The sequence below is a fragment of the Ceratina calcarata genome, unplaced genomic scaffold (genome assembly GCF_001652005.2).
Source record: "Ceratina calcarata isolate Rehan_Ccalc_2016 unplaced genomic scaffold, ASM165200v1 scaffold115.2, whole genome shotgun sequence".
NCBI lineage: Eukaryota > Metazoa > Arthropoda > Insecta > Hymenoptera > Apidae > Ceratina > Ceratina calcarata.
This window is the reverse complement of record NW_017132446.1, coordinates 537,983-560,046: the sequence shown is the minus strand read 5'-3', so window position 1 is coordinate 560,046 and position 22,064 is coordinate 537,983. Positions and strand designations below refer to the sequence as shown.

General features: G+C 37.2%; 4 protein-coding genes across 9 annotated transcripts in view; 1 reads left to right on the top strand and 3 right to left on the bottom strand.

Moving 5' to 3' along the window:
• Positions 1-884: 884 nt before the first annotated feature.
• On the bottom strand, positions 885-5,914 carry Alg12 (Alg12 alpha-1,6-mannosyltransferase). The gene is made up of 8 exons (XM_018022863.2): positions 5,657-5,914; positions 5,091-5,223; positions 4,797-4,970; positions 4,559-4,712; positions 4,082-4,226; positions 3,780-4,006; positions 3,454-3,702; positions 885-3,377 (listed from the first exon to the last, which is right to left on the bottom strand). Exons 1-8 carry the CDS (start codon positions 5,780-5,782, stop codon positions 1,643-1,645), a joined length of 2,943 nt encoding a protein of 980 aa, XP_017878352.1. The 5' UTR covers positions 5,783-5,914; the 3' UTR covers positions 885-1,642.
• Positions 5,915-5,991: 77 nt separating this feature from the next.
• Non3 (Ribosome production factor 2-like protein Non3) lies at positions 5,992-7,631 on the top strand. The gene is made up of 5 exons (XM_018022887.2): positions 5,992-6,312; positions 6,438-6,570; positions 6,640-7,079; positions 7,148-7,292; positions 7,375-7,631. Exons 1-5 carry the CDS (start codon positions 6,290-6,292, stop codon positions 7,588-7,590), a joined length of 957 nt encoding a protein of 318 aa, XP_017878376.1. The 5' UTR covers positions 5,992-6,289; the 3' UTR covers positions 7,591-7,631.
• On the bottom strand, positions 7,603-9,827 carry CysRS-m (cysteine--tRNA ligase-like protein, mitochondrial). Its single transcript, XM_018022878.2, has 8 exons — positions 9,475-9,827; positions 9,100-9,395; positions 8,829-9,030; positions 8,491-8,753; positions 8,282-8,418; positions 8,084-8,206; positions 7,757-8,008; positions 7,603-7,691 (listed from the first exon to the last, which is right to left on the bottom strand). Exons 1-8 carry the CDS (start codon positions 9,705-9,707, stop codon positions 7,650-7,652), a joined length of 1,548 nt encoding a protein of 515 aa, XP_017878367.1. The 5' UTR covers positions 9,708-9,827; the 3' UTR covers positions 7,603-7,649.
• A 339-nt stretch (positions 9,828-10,166) lies between these two features.
• The window catches only part of LOC108623744 (nephrin), a 336,074-nt gene continuing 324,176 nt past the window's right edge, over positions 10,167-22,064 (bottom strand). For 3 of the 6 annotated variants that reach the window (XM_018022496.2, XM_018022487.2, XM_026812574.1), the window contains 5 exons: positions 21,517-21,861; positions 15,015-15,302; positions 14,348-14,436; positions 13,937-14,203; positions 10,167-13,746 (listed from right to left, as the gene is read on the bottom strand). In XM_018022496.2, the coding sequence (XP_017877985.1) occupies positions 13,669-13,746; positions 13,937-14,203; positions 14,348-14,436; positions 15,015-15,302; positions 21,517-21,861 (1,067 nt within the window). In that variant the 3' untranslated portion in view covers positions 10,167-13,668. The remainder of the gene's footprint in view (positions 13,747-13,936; positions 14,204-14,347; positions 14,437-15,014; positions 15,303-21,516; positions 21,862-22,064) is intronic. The other 3 variants (XM_018022515.2, XM_018022506.2, XM_018022525.2) reach the window with 3 other exon arrangements.

Sequence of the window (22,064 nt, the reverse complement as noted above, 5' to 3'; positions counted from 1 at the left end):
ATGCGTCCACTGTCTCACCATCTAGGTAAACTAGGTTCCAGTCCCGCCAACTGTGCGGAGGCGAAAGACAATTGCACACTTCTCTGCGAACCGGATGTGACGCAGCCGCACGGATTTGAAAAAGGTAATCCTGCTTTAGCGATGCTCGATTGTTTTATAAAGTCAGATTTGGACATTTTGTCTGAGTGCAGTGAACAGAAGTAGTGATTTCAATCCCGATGATATTACAAGATGTTGACAGTAAGTAAATGTATTGTACACTGGACATTCAGTACTCTAATCATTGCGATTTCTCTCGTTTAACGTTACGTTATGAGAATTAAACGATTTTTTCCTGATGTATGGAAAGATTGCTCGACTGAAACTGTTTCCTAAGGACGTCGTGTCGTTGCGTCGATGTATTTATACAAATCGGCCTAATTCGGACGCGGAGAAAGCTTTCCAGAAATTTAAAGTAAAGCAAGCAAGAATGCAGGTACGCATGATATCGATGTGAAATAAAAGAATGCATAATCGTATGAATTAGATCGTGTTTACATAGACGATTACTTTTCGTTTACGGAAACAGTGCGACGATAATCTTCCGGTATATTTAAAATGTGGCATGAGAGATAAATTATGCCTTTGGATAACAGTAGGATTCACTGCATTAAATTTCTTGCTGAACATGAAAAAATTGAAAGCGTTATGCGATAAATTTGGGTGCATACCATGAATATCACGAATATCAAGAAGGAATCCAATACAATTAATTAATTGTAAATAAAGACTCTTGATAAACTGCAATTTGACGTTTTTGAATGTTGATTATTAAAACAGCATCGTTAGGAATGAATTGACAATTTTTCGTATTAAACTATCTTTACTTGTAAAATATTAGTACAGAGAATGTTACACATGTATACATATCTTTTTTTTAAAAATGTTTTACAATATGTAGATTTTGGAAGAGAGATTTCAAGGCACTTGAATGCTCTGCAAATACCAATATGGAAATGAATGCCCTTTCGTTTCTATGATACAAATTAAAAAATACATCTAACTACTTTATACAAGATTAAATAATATTACTAGAACACAAAAACCAGAGAAAGTGTAGGAAAGCAGAACCTAAATGCAAGGGTACAAAGGGACGATAGTATTTAAAGGTGGCCTGTGAGAATGAGATATATAGTCAAGGGAGAATAATAAAATTGTGTCCATCGTTTTAAACATGCATCAATAAATATTTTTATACTAAATAATATGTAGATTGGTATAATATCTGAACATTTAAAGATATAAAAAATTATATCAATAGTTTCATAATACGTGAAGCGATTGCTATATAAATTAAAATAAAATTATACACGTAAATCTACTATTAAAATTTTTTCCTTTCTTTTTACATAAGTACACTATGATTGTGGCACCTTCGTGATACTATATATTAAACAAATGCTTTTCCATTTCATTTCAATGCTCTCCGATATTGATTAATAGAAACACAGGAAAAATTAATTTCGGTTTTTCCGTGTTGGTAATGCATGAGCATTAATTAAGATGTACATTTTTGTTATCACAGAACAACGTATTTACATATTACTATAATTATATAATTGTACCATCGAAAAGCTTAAAAGAGCAAGGCTATTTCTAACGTTTAATCGTTTAAACTGTCTTCGTAATTTATTATTATATCGTCTGCTTCTTGGGAAGCATAGTCGCTTGCTGCATCACTCGAAACGCTATTAATAGATTTTTGAGCATTCGATGGGACGTTTTTATCGTTTGCATAATTTTGTGTTTTCGGATATATTGAAGAATCTTTTGGAATTTTAGAATTTCTCATAGTTTCTTTCTGAGGTCTTTGTACTCTCGGTATACCTTTTTCATTTTCCAAAGTGCTTGCCGTAAATGACTTATTTATTTTCCTTCGCTGTATTAAACTTTTTAAAGCGTCGCTAAACTGCATTAACGTCTCTGCGATAGGTCGCTCCATATACGTCTCTTCGATCATTTCAAATTGGTCATCTTCTTCTGAAGTTAATTCACTCTTTATTTGCTTAAATTGATTTATTATATCCCTTAAACTTTCTTTGGCATCTCTGATTGTCTTTGTGTCTTTAGTTTCTGCTATAGTGTCTGGTAATTTTTCTGCGACTTCTTTCTTCCTTTCTATAGATTCCTCGTCATATTCAACATCCGCATCCTTCCTACTTATTTCCGAATCTTCGTATATAAAATCTTTCTCAAATTCCTTAAATTGATTGATTATATTTCTGATACTTTCTTTTACATTGATTGGTTTTTGTTCACGAATTTTTTCTTGGACTACTACAGGTTTTTCTAAGGTCTCTATTGATGATTTTTCGTTTAAGTCTTGAACCACTGAAGGTTTCTCTTTTAATTCTACCATCACTAAAGGTTCTTCTTTTAATTCTTCAACCACTGGAGGTTTCTCCTTCAAGACTTGTTTCGTTATAATTTTTATTTTCTGTGGAGATTCGATCTTTATTGGAATTATTCTCTTTACTTTAGCATTAACTTTTTTTGAAACTTCTGGCAATGCTTTCTCGTTTAATGCGTCTTTCTTAAGTTTTACTGCTCCTATTTTTTCTTGAATAATTTTTTTAACAACTTCTTTTAAAGTACTACTTTCCTGTTGAACATTATCAGTTCTTAATGGCTCTTTAGCTACATCAACTATTTTATCTTCCTCTTTCTTAATGAACAGTTCTTTATCACTAATGTCAGAATCATTTTCGATACTGGACTGCGTGTTAACATTGCTTTCAGTCATAAAATTCTCTTCTAATTTTGATAAATCTCTTAATTCTTCTTCTTTACTTACTAATTCTAAATGAAGCAGATTTTTCTCAGCTAAATTATTAGATTCGACAGTCGACGTATCAATATTTTTAGAAGCATTAAGTTTTATATTATCTAATTCGATCGTTCGTTGAACTTCAATATTTGCTACATTTGCCTCATTGATATTCACCGGTTTTTCAAATTGCTCTAGAGACTCCATAATCTCGTCTAATATTGGTTCCATATCTTTTACAGTGTCGTTTAAGATGTCTTTACTTCTTATTTCCCTTGTTACGTCATTTGATTGTTTGAAATGGATCTGAGACCTTGCTTTATTGAAATCATATTTTACATTAGGCTTTCTTTTCATAATGAATATAATGGGTCTAGTTTTTATTCTTATTGGCGGTAATATATTGTAATTTATTGCTATGTGAGAAAAACCGTCCACGGAATCTAAAATGTCATGTGTTTTAAGATATGGTTTTATATTAGGCGAGTACTTGCTTTTAGCTTCCATTAAGAGATGCGTAAATTGAAGCATTTCAGGACTATCGATAGACAAATTTTCCTGTTTCGAATAACTAAAAAAGATGATCGATAATATTATAGTATCATATAAATAGCTTCTCTATTCTAAAACAGTTTCGTGTAACTTACATCCAAGAATTATTTGTCTGCGTAAACCTTGAAACTCCTGTTTGTGCAGTCAGAACGTCAATATGCACGTATACTGGCTCCATCGAATCTTTTTCGAGCCTGTGTAATTTAGCAATAGCCAAACCACCAGGATAGTTAGAACCAGCGACGCATAAGAGAAACATAGAAAATATAGCATTCAGAACTAGGTGTCCTAAAATGATCAATGCCAAAAATCCATGGAACGGATTTTTTGCTCTATTCTCCCATCTAATTTAGAAGAGAAATCAATGTACAATATACTCAAATATTCAAGAACTAAATATAATTAAACTGAGGCTACTCACATTCTATGGCAAACAGCTGCAGCGCTGATATTCAGTAGCGGAAAGACGTATACAATAAATCTCAATTCTTTGTGTGGCAAGAACGAAAATAATGCTACAAACACGATACCGGGAACAGTCAAAGCTCTGACTCGAGAGTCCCATAACATACCTAAAGGTATTAAGAAATAAGAGAAGGCTAGTCCACGGGGAAGAGCTGAATAGAAGTACCAGAAGAACGGCGATGTCTGTTTCGATGTTAAGTTCAATAAACGTATCACATTGAATAAATTCGGAATAACAATAAATGTTATAAAGGATACACCCCATTCGCTGCTCTTATTGAGGACTGTGTTAAAGTAAAACACTTCTCCTTCTGGCCATAACGGTCTTTTCCAAAATACAGAATCCACTGCGATCGTCAGCGTTAGAAAAACTATGCCAGCTGGAATCGCGATTTTTAGAAGCCTAGAAAATGATCATTCTTATAAAACTATTTTATTCCATCAACATATTAATGTGATAAATGCATCTCATTGTTATATGAACATTAACTTTAATTCTGCTTTCTACTTTCAACTACAGCACATGTCTCACTATGATTTATTAAACGATGGATAAATACGTTTTATTTAGTTAATATTGAGTAGGGTTTCATTAGGTTAATAAGTTTTATAAGCAAACGAAGCTTACAAATCAGTGCAGTTTTGCAGAAGGTCCCTTGATGATTCTAATCACTTCTGAATGCAATGTTACAGCCGTACTAGGAATCAACGGTCCACAATATAATATGTAAATACCTTGGTATGGTCAGTTTCTTGTTGGCTATATCGTACAAAAGAAATAATCCAAGTAGCATGGCGAGTTCTGCTCTGAATATTATTATTGCTGCTGCAGACGACCAAATAAATAATATATGACTCTGTTTCAACCACCCATATAAAGCCAGTAGTACTACAATACAAGAATAATTACCTATCAGTAACTTCCATGGTAGAAATGATTAAAATACTTGCGACCATACTTGTTTCAAATTACCTAATGGCATTACCATTATATTTGGCAATGGACGACTTAAGTAATACATGAAATGATACTGTGTTACAGTGATTGCGACAAACCATTTTGTGAATTGCAAACCAAAGACGGATTGTAAAGCATCTCTGTACAATTTTAAGCTACCTATTACTAGCAAGCCTAACGTGGCTCTTACTGAAAAAAGAACAAAGTATTAATTACACGATTCAGAAAAAATTGGTTTCATTACTTCTGTGTCGATATTAATAAAATGTTAAGCAGAATAATGCCAGTGAGGTCTATTAATCAACTTACCAACGTATTGAGCAAAAAATTTATTAAGTTGCAAGTAATTAATGGTTGCTATTAGAGGTGACGCCAAGCCAGATATTATAACTGGTCCCACGAATGATCGTGGCACAACTCCGGGAAATTCATGGTGATCGTACTACCACAGAACAAGAATATGTTAGTATATTTCTCTATTATACTAAAAGGCGATTGTGCATAAACATAGCTACTTCATCACTGAATCATGTTCGTATCAATATCATCGTACTATATACGTGCTATTAACGTGAACAGTTTTTCGAATTCTTGTAATATGTATTATGAGGAAAATGATCGCTGAAGAAAATGTTATAATAGGAAACTTTTAAATCGTACGAGAACCAAGTATACATCAGCTGATCGTACGTTTATAAATACATGCATCTGCATCTAAATATAATATCTAAATTTTTGCGTAATAATCCGTTTGATTGTGTATCAGCAACCTGTCAAGGAGGATAAATATCCTCTCGTAACTTTCCTTTAATTGTTCGGTCTAAGAGCATTCGCGTTTTTCTACGATACTTCTTTAATAAATATTGTATAATTACCTCGGACAGATTAAAACCGTGGTATAAGATGTCGTGCATAGCCTGCAGGTTGAAACTTTCCTCCACTTTTGTGAATGGGCAGTACAATAAATGTACCAAAGCCACCAGGATGATTAAATGATCCATGATCTTCTCCTACGCATGGAACGTGCCGAGAAAAATCGTAGTATCTCGCGTTTTAATCATGACAAGCTCTCCAGCATAGGTGAACTTTTTAAACATTTCATTGCACCGGGGAACACGTCGTCTGCTGCGTTGGATCGCGATTTCATTTTACGCATGCGGTATTTGTATCCAATAAGTATACCATAAACCAAAGATCAGCTATATAGAATCGAGCTAATTTAATATCAGACATTTTTATTATTACACAATGTATTTAATAAATCATGCAGCGGCGTATTATTTTTAGTAATGAGACATCATTCAATTTTAATGAAGAAAACTGTTACACATATTTCCCTTTCCATGTTCCGTATTCTTGATTGTATTTGTGGCTTGTGGCTTGTGGCTGTGCCTGTGTGTAGTTTACGAAAACACGTGTTCTGGTGACATGTTTTAAACAGTAAAAATACGGAAATATTAATATTTCTTATATATTGAGAAAGATAATTTCGAAATCCTGTAACTACAATGACTGTAATAAGCAGAGTCGTGTAAGTACTTTTAACAGATCTTTAAAATGATTGATTATGGTTATGATTTGATAGACAGTATTTTCAGTTTTTGTTTCAAGAAATACGTTAAAATTGTTTATGGGATTATGTAAATTTTATTACAGGAAACCTACTACCCATAGGGGTAAACGTGCGATATTAAAAAAGGAAGCGAAATTAATCGAAGAGGCGAAACAAACTTTATGTTTTAAAGGTAAAAACACATCGCAGATAGTAGTGGATTTTATGAAGAATTTGGTAAGTCTTACTAGTAAACTTAAATATACGATACTGTACATTTATTTATAAAAAATTTTTAATTTTCAGTACCATTTAAAAAAGCCGGATGCACAGATGATGCAAAAGAAAAATGATATATTGCCATTTGAGGATGTAACGCCTATCGAAAAGTTCGCTGTGAAATATAATGCTCCGCTCTTCATGATGGCTCTGCACAATAAAAAACGGCCACATAATCTAGTAATGGGAAGAATGTACGAACACACATTACTAGACATGGTAGAATTCGGCATAGAGAATTATAAAGATCTACGGGATTTTAAAGTTCCGAAAATTTCAGAAGGGCTGAAACCATTATTAGTTTTCAATGGAGAACTTTTTGATAATAATCATGAATTCAGTAGAATTAAAAATTTGCTTGTGGACATGTTCCAAAGGGAACCTGTCGAGAAGATCAGACTCCAGGGTCTGGAACACGTTTTAAGTTTCACTGCTGTTGAAAATAAGATACTTCTACGTAGTTATAAGTACGTCCTCTGATTATCAGTTTTCTTTGAATGTTACTTCAAACGTTATTTAATATAATGTTGTTTAGGATACTATTGAAGAAGTCTGACTCGAGGATACCAAGAATTGAATTAGAGGAAATAGGACCAAGGGCAGATTTGATTTGTAGGCGTACAAAACTTGCTTCTGAAGATCTATTTAAACAAGCTTGCAAGAAACCGAAAGAACTTAAAGTAATATACTTTCGTTATATGAAAATGAAATTTACTATTGGCATTAGTTTATTTTTTGTATGTGCCCGATGTCCCATCACAGGTTAAGAAGAAGAAGAATATGTCTGTGGATAATCTTGGAAGCACCTTCGGTCGCATACATGTTGGAGCACAGAAGCTTAACAGAATACAAACGAGGAAGATGAAGGGATTGAAAAAGACAATGGCAGAGAAAAAAGCTGGAACAAAGAGGAAAAACGTTGACAGTAATGACAGCAGTCCAAAAAAAGCAAGGACTACTACTGATTCGGCTGATTAATTCAAAAACTTATTTTTATTAAAAATCATTTATTTACAGTATAAAAGCATTTGTTGATTTTAGTATTTTTTTATACTCCAAATGGTCTCAGTTTTGTAATCCTGGAAACAAGATGACGTAAAGCGCACAGCCTAGTAATTGAACTAACTGACATAAAATTATATACCTTGATTGTTACTCCGCAAGTTAAGAGGTCTGTTCGTGCTTGGTCGCATGCGTTGAACAACGCTTTATCTTTCACATCTTGTTCTATAGCTCTGGTACGAACAGTACGTCGGAATTTGACAAAACTTTCGACGATACTGTTTATCATGTGATCGGCTGCATTTGTTGAATTTGAGACACCAAAATTTGAAAATGTCGTTGACACATAATTTAATACTGCAGCTACGGCAGGTATAGAAGTACTCGCGCTCTTCTATATTAAATAAAATATACTTTAGATTTGTCAATATTAAATGAAATATTGAGGAATGATTAAATCCAAATTCACCTGAGAATCATGTAACATACTGTTTCCTACATCGATTAGCTTCAGCAATGACCTCATGGCCTGTGGAGTGTTAAAATCGTCTGCTAACGCGGTATTGACAGTACTTTTCGTCTCTTCTAAACACTGAAATACAATGTTTATTCGTAATAAAGAATGATTAAACTTATGTGAAGTAATAAAATTCAATAATGAACCAACTTGAAGTAATTTAACTTCATCCACATTGCCCAAACTCCATCTTCCAGCAATATAATTATCACAGTCGTTCATGAAGTGTTCGATCTTGTTTAATGTACCCGTTGCATTATTCATAACAGCATCGGAGAACTTGAGTCCTAGCAAATGCTATCATTTTCAAATAAGCGTATACTATTTAATGTTATTTATAGAAATTATTCAGAACATACCTGTTCTATAATGGGAAATTAGACAGAGGATTCTAAAATGGTTTGCCGTGTACTTTTCAAGGAATTCTCTTATACTAATCGTATTTTTAAGACTTTTCGACATCTTTTCTTCATCTAAAAACAAGTGCCCACAGTGCAGCCAATAGTTTACCCATTGTTTCACTTCATGGTAAGAACATGATTGCGCTTCCTCGTTTTCGTGATGCGGAAAAATAAGATCCACTCCTCCACTATGAATATCTATGCAACTTCCAAAAACTGCGCTAATTCAAAAATTTTAATATATTACATATTGCAACTTGAGATATATTCAGTTTCTCCATAGCAAGAAATATCACCTAGCAATTGTACTACATTCTATATGCCATCCTGGCCTTCCACGGCCCCATGGAGATTCCCAGAATGGTTCATTCTCTTTATGTGCTCTCCAAAGGCAGAAGTCCATTGGAGATTTTTTGTATGGATGACTTTTCTCAACTGATGATGGATTTGTTAATTTACCATACATTCCGTACTTACATGTATCGAAATATACAGATCCTATACATGAAATCAATTTTAATAATTAAAATCGAAAGGTAATTCCTATGTTTATATAAATCTTTTTACCACCTTTGGAAACATATGCATTGCCTTTGTCTATAATATTCTTTATGAACTGAACAATTTGTGGTATGTAACTAGTAACTCTGCAGTATAAATGAGGCTGAAGCACATTTAACATCTTCATATCTTCGAGGAATTCATTCTCATAATATTTTGCTAAATCCTTACAATCTTGTTTCAACTCTCTCGAGCGTTTTATTATTTTCTCGTCAATGTCAGTTATGCTCATTGCCATTACAGTGTTTATGTCAAAATGGTTTGTTAGTATCCTTCTGATAATGTCTGAATGCACATTAGTTCTGTCAAGTAAAACAGAAGAGTTTTCTGAGGGATGTATAATTAGAAAGAAAAGATGAACAGTCTGAAGAAGAGGCTTACATTGCATGGCCAATATGTGCCGAATCGTACACAGTCGGACCACATGCATACCAAGTCAATATATTTTTATTTTTCAAAATCAATGGCACTTTGCAAGGGTTATAAATCATAATATTCGTTTCGTATCCGACTGGTTTCAGCCACTCCGGTTGGCATTTAGTTTCGGTATGTAAAAGTCGATGACATGTCGTGATTAATTTGAAACGCAACGCTTCTCTCACGAATACATTCATTTTAATCCTTAATTCGAAACGGAACACTTTAACAGAGATAAAATGAAAATCCTCATGCAGCTCACGCCGCTCATGCCACTTGCCTGCACTTGCCAGTTTGCCACTGCCAGAAAAGCGTACGATGCTTCCCCCAACATGGTCCCCTACGTACCTCTTCCGCCAGCATGTTAGTTCGATTCCACTCTCCTTTAGCAGGCGATACCATGGATATCTGCACTTGACTGATGCCGGTAAAAAAAATTTCGTTTTTCCTTAAATATCTCGAAAACCGTATACGTTAACGATACAAATTAATGAGGTACCCATTACTGCTCCATTAATTGGAGCAAAATATTATGAACATGTAGTATGCAATGTTAAATACTTTTATTACACATACGATGTGATCACTATTATATTCATAATATCCAGATAACATCATCTTACGTCTCTATACAAAAATAATTACAATAATAATTGTTATTGGCATAGGCAAAATCGTTATTTATTGAAATTTATTGAGCACAATTATTTTTTTCTTATTTTACACAAGTAAACCTATATTAAAAGTCATTTAAAATTATAAGACCTTAATTATTCCTTATTACAATACACACGTTTATAGATGCGTATGCTCATGTATATCGTGTATATTTATATTTAAATTCATTCCGTAATACCTACAACGCATACTAACAATATATCAAAGTCTTTTATTACACTGGTAATATGAATTTTTGACAAAATACTGAATATTTCTCCGCATCACCTTTCCTATCGCTTCTCCTTTCTTGTTTTACATTTCTTTCCTCCGTCACTCTTTATTAAATTATTCCCTTTTATGTTATCTCCTCCTCCTCATTACGTTTCCACATTATTTCTACATCTCCCGTGCGCGCTTCGTTAATTATCTTTAAAGAATATTCGAAAGTGTAAATTTGCATTTTTTACGCGCGTCTATTCGAAAACCCTGATCAATTCGTGTTTATTAAGAAAATTTCGCCTGTTGAACGGTTCGTTCCGTCATCGGTCAGGGAAATCGAACCGCTCCTCGATTCTCGTTTCGGAAGAGCGTCCAAGCTTTGCCACTGGTGTCTTCGAGTCCTCGACAGCGGCACTTCGTTATTATTTCACATTATTTATTCACACACTATTTTCAGAAGATGGTTAAACGTGGAGCCGAATATTAAACCCAGGCTCGAATGAAACCAGCAAGTTCTTCATCGAAATTCTGAAGAACACTTTACGTCCAGATAAAACATTGAATTTATTTGTGCAAAATTATATTTTTAATGAATAGACGAGATAATAGTTAAAATATTATATTTACTTGATGAATAACAAAGGATTTGCAGTTTCATTCGATTCTGATTAAATATTCCAGCACATGTAACCGTATAACGTCCGTAAATCTGACCGCACCGTAAACATTTCCGGTCACATTATTACTGGATTTATATAAAAACGGTATAAAATTCGTATGTATTGTGAGTCGAGCTTATGAGATAATTCAGAATCGATCGAATGGAAGAAACGTTTAATCTGATATTAACGACATAAGTAAGTGTAGATATAAAATTGTCGTTGACTAAAATGACGCTACTTTATCATTAATCGTTTACGAGAAGCGCGAGCTTTGAAAGAAACAGGATTTCCGACTTTCCAGCTCGAACGAGCTCTCGTTTATCTCCCTTAGATTCGAATCGTCGAGCTTGAATTAAATTACGGCTGTATCCGGACATAAATAATGGAATGCTAAATTACGCGTTGTTCACCGAAATTATAACAAAATTCTACAGTGAGATTCGAAACGAAGTCGAATCTTAAAAGAGAAAGAAATGCGAAGCTCAAGGTACTACCATAATATACAATAAAGAATTAACGTCCGCGGACGTATGTACAATCACGCATAAGACTATCCGGCTATACAACAACTTCAAATTCATTTCGATGCGTAACGATTTCTGACGTTACAATTAATATATGGCACGTATTATATTTATACGTAATTATAAACTTTGCACATTTCATTATCTTCGTCTTTTTCGCCTTATTCTAAATTCTAAGTCTTCTGAACACTTATCTCTTCGTCGTTCCCTTTCTTCAAACGTGCGACCCTTCATCGGTAACTTGTCTATAACGTAGGGTGATCATACCTCTCGTGTTTGTTTATAACAATTACACCTTTTCATGTTAAAAGACTATAACTACGATAATAAATATAAAATAAAGATAGACCATCTTGGAGATAATTTCATATTTTTATAAAATCAGTACGAGGCCAGATGGAAAGTAATACGCATCCTATATAATTAGAATAAGAAAAAACATAGTTGGAAATATTATTAGAAAATTAAAGCTCTTAATGATATCTTCTAGCGAAATGCAAACGTTAGTACTAAAAACTGGGTACTTTGGCTGCGATAGAGTTTCTGTAATAAAATCCTAACGACACTAATGAATATTACGAAAAATTTTATAATCTTCCGTCTTGTTTTCATTTTCAGTAAGAATACGATCACCTTACTAGATAAAATTCTCTATAACTAAAACGTTCTAAATTCTAGATAAAGATATTAGTACCAAACGTTTTGAATAAAAATTAATACGCGTTTTAGAGGACAATTCTATACCTACCATTTATAAGGGGAAAAGAACCACCCACTCTCATTTAAGGACGGTTAAAGCTCGAAAAATGAGTAACGATCGAACGATACAGAACGAGTCTAATAATTATAATCAACAGACGCGTATATTTTTATCACTTAGAAAATTTTTCAAATTTTTTTCTCATCCTTTTTTATTCTTCTCTTTTTTAAATTCTATCCTTGATTACGTAACATCGTTATAATAACACCGCATCCTCAAATCTGTACATGGAAATTTCTCGCATCATTCATGTCCAACAATATATAAGTATGTAATTAAGTTGCGGAAAAACAAACATCGCGCGATGCCTTCAAGTTTCGACGCACGCTTAATTATACAATATCGTACACGTATACAGGATGAACAATTCAGAAATATACAGATAATCAAGCTGTTTATAAAGAACCGAAATTCTTCTGAAAATGTCTAAGACATGTTTTTGCCTCAAGATTTGTACATATTTTAGGATGTCCGCCTCGTAACAAACAGTGAAATATACTTTTGCTAATAACGAATTCGGTTAATAATATATATAAATTCAAACGGAACACCCTGTATGCGTACATATATCTATATATACATATATCATCGTCGTTATAAGTCTATCGTATCCCTACGAGCTATATTCTGCGAAATATACATACATGTAATACTGAACGAAGGAGAGAAACAATTATTAGAGATTCGCCGTCATTGATTGTACTTCCTGGTTATATCGCGAACGACAACATGTGTTAACACTTACAAACGAAATCGAACTGCGTTCTCGTATTACCAAATTGAATAAATGAGAATGACAAGAAATCTGCCAGTGCTTCGAGTCCTTTTCGTTTTCGTTTTTATGTGCATCTGTTTTCACTTACGGACGGCTGAAAAGGACTCGCCGATTGGATTACTTTCACGGATCAGGAAAATTATGCCATTATGTTCTGGATTTCATTAACAGAAATTTTGTTCTAAATCATGTTTCGATACTCAGAAGAGATTATCATTCCTTGTTTTACAATAATAACACAAATTATTCGTAAAGCATTTATGATACATATTATAGTCGCACTATACTTCTGCGTGTGGATTCTTTTCAAATTACTTTCATCGTTCACGCTTCAATGAGAACTTTCTGTAACACTTGTACGAGAAAGTTTAACGATAACACGGTCGGCCACGTCGCTCCTCACAAGCGAGCTACGGGAAACGCCCGTGTAATAGTCTCTTCGATTGTTCCTTCTTCTTTTTTATTAAACAGTTTTACTCCTTTCTTCATTCTAGCGGGTGTATCGAGAAACGTGTATTAAGAGCGAAACGTTGCGTCGATCGAGACCGGACTTTAGAATCATGTCGTTGGTGCATTAGAAGACGGTGGCGTGTCCGTGCGCCATATGGAGCTGCCTGATTGACTGATCGTAGTAATCTGCGAACAAAAGGATTCAAATTGTTCAATAGATTCTATTAATAAAAAAACTCAAGTTGTTAACAAATATGTGATATTTCAATCTTTTCAATAGCATTTATATAAAAAAATAATTAGTGTTTGAACGGAATGGAATAGCTAGTTGGAACAACAAACGTAGTCCCTATAAATAAATCGAACTAATTGTCACCTTATTGTCGTGTCCAATTAATGGAGTTTCCGCTGTGGTCTCTTCGCCGCGATTCATGTACGGATGTGGGGGCGGCACATAAATCGGCTTAGAATGACTGGCGACTTGCGCGTAAATCGTCGGTTCCTGGATTAGCTGCCTACGCGTCAGAGTCGACATGGGAAGCAGTTGAGGCCGCTGAATATTGGATACCTGTACCGGCTGATAACAATTAGGAGGTATTCGTCGGCCGCCGAGCGACAGTTCGGCGTACGTTAACTCTGATCCCTGGAATATCGTACGGGTAAATCGTTAACGATTATACAAATCATTATTTGAGATAGAATAAGCAAGCATTCTTTATTCTTCGTCGACCGTTCAAATTGAAGATTCTAATAAAATGTAAATTATATTAATGTAATTTACACTTACGTTGTTTGTAAAAGTGCTTGCATCTGTTCGTGGCTGATGTAACACATAGCGCGGTGAAGTGCCTTTGCACAGTTCAGCATAGGAATTTTCTGCGGAAACATAATTACAAATAATGTTTAAAGCAACGAACCTTTTTCACTAAATGACCGATAACTGCCCAATCAACTAGTTCTTTTTTAATAATAAAATTTCGATAGAATTCCATTATATTTACACGTTTCCTTCATTCCAACAATGTTCGCTACAAAGATATCTAAAAACTCTTACGTAAAGCATTTAAGGAGCAAAGAAAAACGGAAGTCTTTAAAGAGAGCCATATTTCTGTTCGTAACGAGCTAATTGCCGCAATTTCTTTTACCCGTGATATCAGCTTCTATAAAATGTATTCGATTCTCCCATTACATTGTATCTTGTTCAGAAAAGATTTATCAGCGACGTATTCATTCAACTCTAATTACCCGATTTAATTTTCTCTTTTATTTTAGAAAATATTAAACCTATGCTTTATTAATTTTTAATAGCTTAATTGTATAAACTAATTAATGCATTTTTAAGGGCTTCACTTGTCTCTGTTTAAGAAAATCAATTTTAACCGAAGAATCGATTTCATCAACGTCTTGGCCAGCAGCCGTGGGCTAACGCGTGGAATGCTCATTAAATTACCTACCATTAGCGTGAGGAATTATGTCTGGGTCCTTCTCGAAGCTCTCGATGCTGTCCGAGTTGAGAGGCAGGGTCGACGATTTATCACGTGGAGAGGAACTGCCGGTGCCGGACGCGGCTAGGTTTGCCATGCCGCCGTCGTCGTGAGAGTCCTTGTCCTCCTGAGGCCTCGGTCGATACCGTAATCTCACTGCCAGGACTATCACGAAGATCACCAGTAGAAGTCCCGCCGTTGCTCCGACCACCGCTCCCAGCAGTGGTCCGGACAGCGACAACATCACCGGTGTCAATGCTGGAAATCCGGTTAAGTATCCTCAGTTTTCCTGCTTGCCTTATCTCCTTGCGGGAGTTCATCGGTTACAGGATTGGATTTTGGGATATAATTCTCGTGGCTACGGATATTCGGTAGAAAATAAAATGATAATCGCGATTGTTGTGGATACGAGTTTCAGTGTTGCTTATGTATGATTATGTAATGATATCCATGGAATTTCGGTGATAGAACAATAAATTATTAGTACCCTCAGAAAACCTTTTAAGAAATCGTTTTAAGTGCAATTAGGTCATAGGAGTTGAAACAGCAGAAGAAAAGGAGATATACGTCCCATGATATGAATCTTGTTAGAAGATGTGATCGTGATTAAGAATTGGCCGATCATTTCTATATGATGTAGACCAGATGGAGTGAAGTGATACAAAGCTATTGTTTCGCGAGGCTAGTAGAATGAACCTGATTATAGTCAGACCAGAAGAACAAGATCCTTCAAGTAGATGGACTCAATGGAGGGTCATACCGGACGGCGCAAGTGGAATAGACACGCTTCAGTGAGAAACGCAAGAAAATCGATTACGCCGATCAGTGTTACGTCTGGTTAATGAATCGGAATACGAGATGTTAGAATCCTTAGAATTTTTAAGATACGTTTTCGTCTGTTCAAAATGCAAATTTTTTCTTTCAATTTTAAACGATAAACATCTCAATCTTCTTAAGTTCACGTAAATTTTGTTTGACTAAAGAAATGTTAAAATATCGCTACACGGTTCGGAAGCATATGCGTCGACGTAAGAAATTCAAGCAACGTTCGGGCGCGATTGTGATTTATTCGCTCGCGCAATTTCGGCCGCCGGGTTGATTTACGTTCTCGCTCGGCGTCCCAGCTAATAATGGATTAATATCTGATAATAAACGAGCGCCGTGGCTGATTAACTATGCTCGAATACGTCTCCTATTCGACCATCGACAATTATGTAAATGAAATATTATCGTTTGGACTCGCGCGATTGTCGTTTCCTGTTGCGACCAAAGTTAATTGAACGACTGTTGTTAAGGGCAACTATCGAGAGGCTAGATTCTCAGGACGTTATCGTACAAATATTTCACACCTGCGACACGTTTAATAGTTTGTCGAGGATACGACGTGTGATATGACTTTCGCACGTACATTTTTCAATTCTGCACGCGGCCACGATTTTACTGCAGTTCACAGGATTTACTGCACGTTGAAATTAAATAATCTGTCAAACGTAAAAGCGTTGACTCGTTTGCATTATAATATTATTTGTTAACTCTTTTTAATTTAAAATAATAGTTCATTAAGATTGAACATTCAAAGCTGTGAAAGAGAATCGTACTTCAATCGTTTATGAATTTACACTTTAATCCCCCTTTGGTTTTGTGAACCGCGTCAATCAATTACACATCAGTTTCGTCAAAGCCTTTTAATAACTTTACGTTCGAGGTGTAAAAAGAAGCTGTGCGTCATCTAGGCACGTTCCATACTGCATTCGTACGCTACGTTAACGTAGCTAAGGCTTCTCCACTATTCGCATGCAATGAAAATGTGTCTACAGCGGGACAGGTGAAACACAGATCTACGATCAGAAGCGAAAGCGCGTCACGTTGCAAGCAGAAGAATATCTCGTTACACGTATGTGCGTTCCTATATCGGACACGTGTTCCTCTACTGTGTTCTCATCCACGAGTCACCGTGAGCCCTAAACTTTTTCCATTCGTTCTACGTCGCACCGCGCGTTAACCTTTCCACTCTATTCGTCCGCGAACAAAACGGAGAATTTCTACGGGAATTTATCGAGGAAATACCCGCGGAGAATTATTGCCCGGAGGAATGATACTCCGAGGCTTCTTTCCGGTCGAAATTATTCATCGTTTCAAAAATTTTAAAGGAAACTGGAACAGTTGCTCGAATTGTATTAATAAATAATAATCATTATATGTTCAATTAGTCATATGTACTCAATACTGTTCGTCCTTTTTATTCGACGCGCTCTGAATAATTGAATCCCGTGGTGTATAGAATGATAAAGGGACAAATTACGCGACAATTCCCGCAGATAAGAGCGGACGGAAGGGAACGTACTTTGAAACCTCTTTGGTAGAACGTCTCCGAGGCCGAAAAAAAGCACTCACGAAGTGTCCCTCAGAAAAAGCTGCTCCCGTTTCCGCGTGGAAACCATTTCACCTCGAGAACAACAACAACAATTTCGTAGACAATAGGGTGGAAAGACGAAAATGGACCATTCAGCGTACCCGCTGCCACGGCAAATGAATGAACGAAACGCGTCAAATAAATGATGACGTTCTAAAAGCGTGCACAGATTTCCACCGAGTTTCCACGTCGCGTTGCCGCGCGGCCGAAAAGGCCGGGTATTACCGGAGGGAAGAAAGAGACGGGGCACCGTGACACGGTCGTAAAAGGCGGCTCGTAAAAATGTACCGGGTCCCGATACGGTGTACCTCAGCGCGATCGTAAAGCCACTTCCCCTTCAATCCTTTTCTCTTGTCGCTACTTTTTGAAAACTCGCGAACGACAATCCCGACCACCGATCCGAATGAAACTATGACCCGTGTTTCGATCGAGGGACAACGGCGAAGATTGGCGAGTTTTTCAAATCATTAGAAATCGGAATTATTGGAAAATCATTAATCAAAGAGATTTTCGCACTTGCTTAATTTACAGTTTTGTCGTCTCGCGATTGTTTCAATGTTTTTTTGTACTTAATTGTATTTTTTTTTTCATTTTCACACGCTTTAAAATACAACCAAATAATAGTTCCGCTATCGGTTCCCGGTGTTACGCGATGCATCGTGGCATAATGACGTTAATCAGGCCGATCGGAAATGTCGATTTCGTTTCGATGCCAACTGTCTCGCGCGGATTAACCGAACCGGCTAATTTCGGATTAATCGATTATATTACCGCGCCGATGTAACGTTGCCACGTCCGTTCCTGCTCGCGTCTCTGCCACGTGGCTCGTTCTCGGTTGATAGAGCTGATCCATGTATATAAGTGGACGTCTGACCGCCAATTAGCCGATTCAGATTATTCCGGAACCGAAGCGCTAATAACCGCGTTAACATTTGCCACGAATCGTTAAAATCAGACGAAGCGAAATCGAGTTTTCTTTTTTTGGTAATTAACGAGAGACGACAGAACATGTGTTAAGATTATGTTCTGTAAATTACTTAATACGAATATTTTACGTTCTCATTAAAAATTGCATAAGGTCGAAGGTTTCATCATTGCAATGTTAAACCGCATTTCATAATTTCATTTTACTATTCGAGTATTTACTTCATTTGTCTATAAAATTCGCAATTTAGAAGATATTACCTCTTAATTTAACGATCAGGCGAATTTAAAGAGGCTTAGCACGGTTTTTCCCATTAAAACACGATTATCCCCGGAACGGACGACGCGTTTGCAGAGATCGTGAATTATCGTTACGCCATGCCAGCAATGAATCTGGGATTCAGATGCACTGTCCAGAGAACTACGGCCTGGCATTCAAGTTCGAGATTAATCAAAATCCACTTAAATTCACGAACTCCTCTAAACGAGTAGACCTCTTGTTCTGCGTCCGCGATTCTAAGTTGATATTAAACGCAGGAGGCACCGGCCGTCTGCACGGATTCGAGCGCGGACGAGGTTTGACGCTTCCCAAGATGGAATCCAGTTAACTCGAAAGCGATTTTATATTCCGTCGGAATCCAGTTCCGCTTCGTTGAAAATACTCTTAATTCGCAATAATCTAAACGTGACAGAGAATTTATATTAAACTCTTTTTCCCAAGTTTTTTCAAATACTTTATAAAACCATTACTTTTATACAGATCGAAAATAATTGTTAATTCTAAAGCTTCTTAAGCCCGACTAAAAGCTGACAATTATTATTACATTTACAAGCAATTAACAAACTATTTTATAATTGGTCTTAATGAAGCAATATGAAATCATATCGAAGGTAGGGTAATTCTATCAAAATAATCAAAACCGTATTCGAAAATCATTCCCTATTCTAATCAAGCGGTTTATGGAACTAGCGCAAGAACCGCGTTTATCGAGCTGTCATTTCTCTTTCTCTGTCCCAGCTCCCGGCTTCAGCTAACCACGCGGCCCTGTCTCTTTTCCCTGTGACAAGGAGGACTGGGTATAGCCGCAGACCAATTTCGGTTGAACGTTCTCCGGCTGGTTCGCACGTACAAACGGTTGTCTTAGTGGTGTCCCTTGGAGCCAGGAGTTTCCCCGACTTCTCTCCTGTGTACGTACTAACCGTTTACAGGATGTATACGCTAGGACCTTTCACCACGAATTCACGAGGGGGCCGTCCATTTCCATATTCGCGCGTGGGAGAGACCACGGTTTTATAATCAGCTTCTGTGCCCCGTTTATGGAACGCTCTAACGATTAACGCGGCCATTCAATAATAATTATGTTAAAGTATTATTCGTGATCTGCGAGATGATCCAAGAGTTTAATGGAATTAATTTGATTAAAGGGTCAAAAGTATTCGAGAGGCATCAGTAAGATAAAAGAGGAAAATGAAAATACGAAGGGAGTCTATAAATACAACAATACTATTGCAGAGGCAAATTTATTCTATCTGTTCGTTCTAATGTCAAATAGCGCGACGTTGATCAAAATCGAACAGGAAGGTAGATTAATCTCTCGAATTGTATTCCCGTCGATCGAAAGGACCCGATAAGGTGATTCAAGGGTTTAGCTGCAAAATTGAATTCCATTCGGTCAGTCGCGTCGGTCGGCGCCGGGATTAGTTTTACATCGCACTACATCACCGATTCTCAGTCAGCTTTGACCGTCGGTGAAACTCGACGACCTCCTCGACGTTGTACAACGATGTTTATTCCGTGTTTACGCTGTACCCGAATTCGGTTCGGTTAATTTGGAACGTCCGCGGGTAAACGTTAATTTTGGATCAGATTTTCAGTCGGATTTACCCGAGATGATCCAATGATTTAATGATTAAAACGGCGGCCCCGACCGATCTCTACATGATCCCGGATTAAGTCTGGATTAGGTTGGGTCATCGTGAATTCCGGATTAGCTATCGGTCCGCGTTTGACAGCATAATTTGATACTGTGATGCTGCCGCCGATTGCCAATTCAATGTCGCTGATCGCTGATTTAACTGGCAGCGGTGGCTACGTAGATCTGAATTTCTGTCTGGGTTAACAATCTCTCTGTCGTGCAGTACGTTACTATTTTTAATTCTCTTCGATGGTCGCACCTCGTGCAAAGAAACTTAATTCGTGTTTAACGATAGAAATTTATATACGACGGAACTGTCGAACCTACAAATTTTGGATTTCTGTCGCTTAAACGATTTTTAGGATACGAGAGGCGACGTGTGGAAGAAAGTCTGTTAGGCAACTGTGGAGAGATCGACGGGTCGAATCTCGATATCGATGATGCGCAACGCTCAAACCAGAAGGCTAACTAGGTAGCACGAACACAATTCTGATCGGATTTCAATTTGGGAACAGTTCAGAGGGTAGAGCCACTAACTCGGAGTCGAACATTTAGTTCGCCAGTTAGCTCTGAATCAGATTCGACGCTTCTGACGGAAGCTGTCCCTGTCGAGAGTTGATTGGCCCATTACACTAAAAGAGTACAGGCCAATGTATAGAAACGATAACGTAAAGTTGAGAAAAGCTGTCTGCCTCGTGAACTTCGTACGAGCATTGGACAGGATCTGATAAGGGATGTTCCATGATTTGATCCACGACTCGCAGAGTGCTTTGGAATAAATGGAAAACGTTGGTGAGACCATTTGGAGTAAAACGTGTCATATGAATGCAAATTTTGCTTTCAATTCTTATGAAGAACACGCAAGTATCCTTGCTGTCATGAATTTGTATTGTATTATAAGAATTGTCGAGATACTTTGTTGGAATATTCCGGTGCGTTCTGTATGAAATAAAAATGCTTGGTTTCAAAGACGATCACGATTATAACAAATGTTCTTCTAAAACGATCCACGTTTGATCAGTGACTGATTCACCCTGAACGGAACAGAAAAATAAATGAAGATAAACAGAAGTATGTTCCTTGCTCGGTGAGGAGAGGAGCAACGGGGATGAAGCGGGCAGACACGTGTACGAGCGCGTTCCGGGCTCGTAGTTGCGATGAAAAATTAGCCCGCGGATGGCGCACGCTGACTCGAAATCGAACACTAGCTGGCCCCTACCTGGGAATCGTTGGTGCTCCTGTGTCTTACCCTCCTGAACTAAATGCGGGCTGTGAAGAATCGTGGCGTCGCTGGTCGCGTGCTTCGTTATGATCCTCAGCGAGAGCACCAGCCCGGAGTCGCTCCTCTCCGCAGGCAGATTGGTGATCTCGAGCTTGCTAGGCGTCGTGCTAGTCGCGGAGGCCAACAGATGCCTGGTGTCAGCGTCGAAGACCTGCAGGACGTAGGTGGCGGTGCGCGGGTCGATGTACTCGCTCTCGGCGCAGCTCACCCTGACCGTAGTCCAGCTCTCTTCCCTGATCGTGCAATTCTCCGGGGGCGGAGGTTGCGCCAGCCTCTCACCTGCTACCATACCGGGCACAACACACCAGCCTCAGCCATCTTCTACAGCTACTTCGACAGGGTTTTATGGACCGTAGGGAGAAAGGGAACGAGGGTCGTTCTGGGATCCTTTCCTCCGTTCTCTCTCGGGCGATCTTCAGGGTCAGGGGTTAAGTGGAACTACAAAGTGAGACTAGGATATCCGTGTGTTGCCAAGGGTTGCTCTT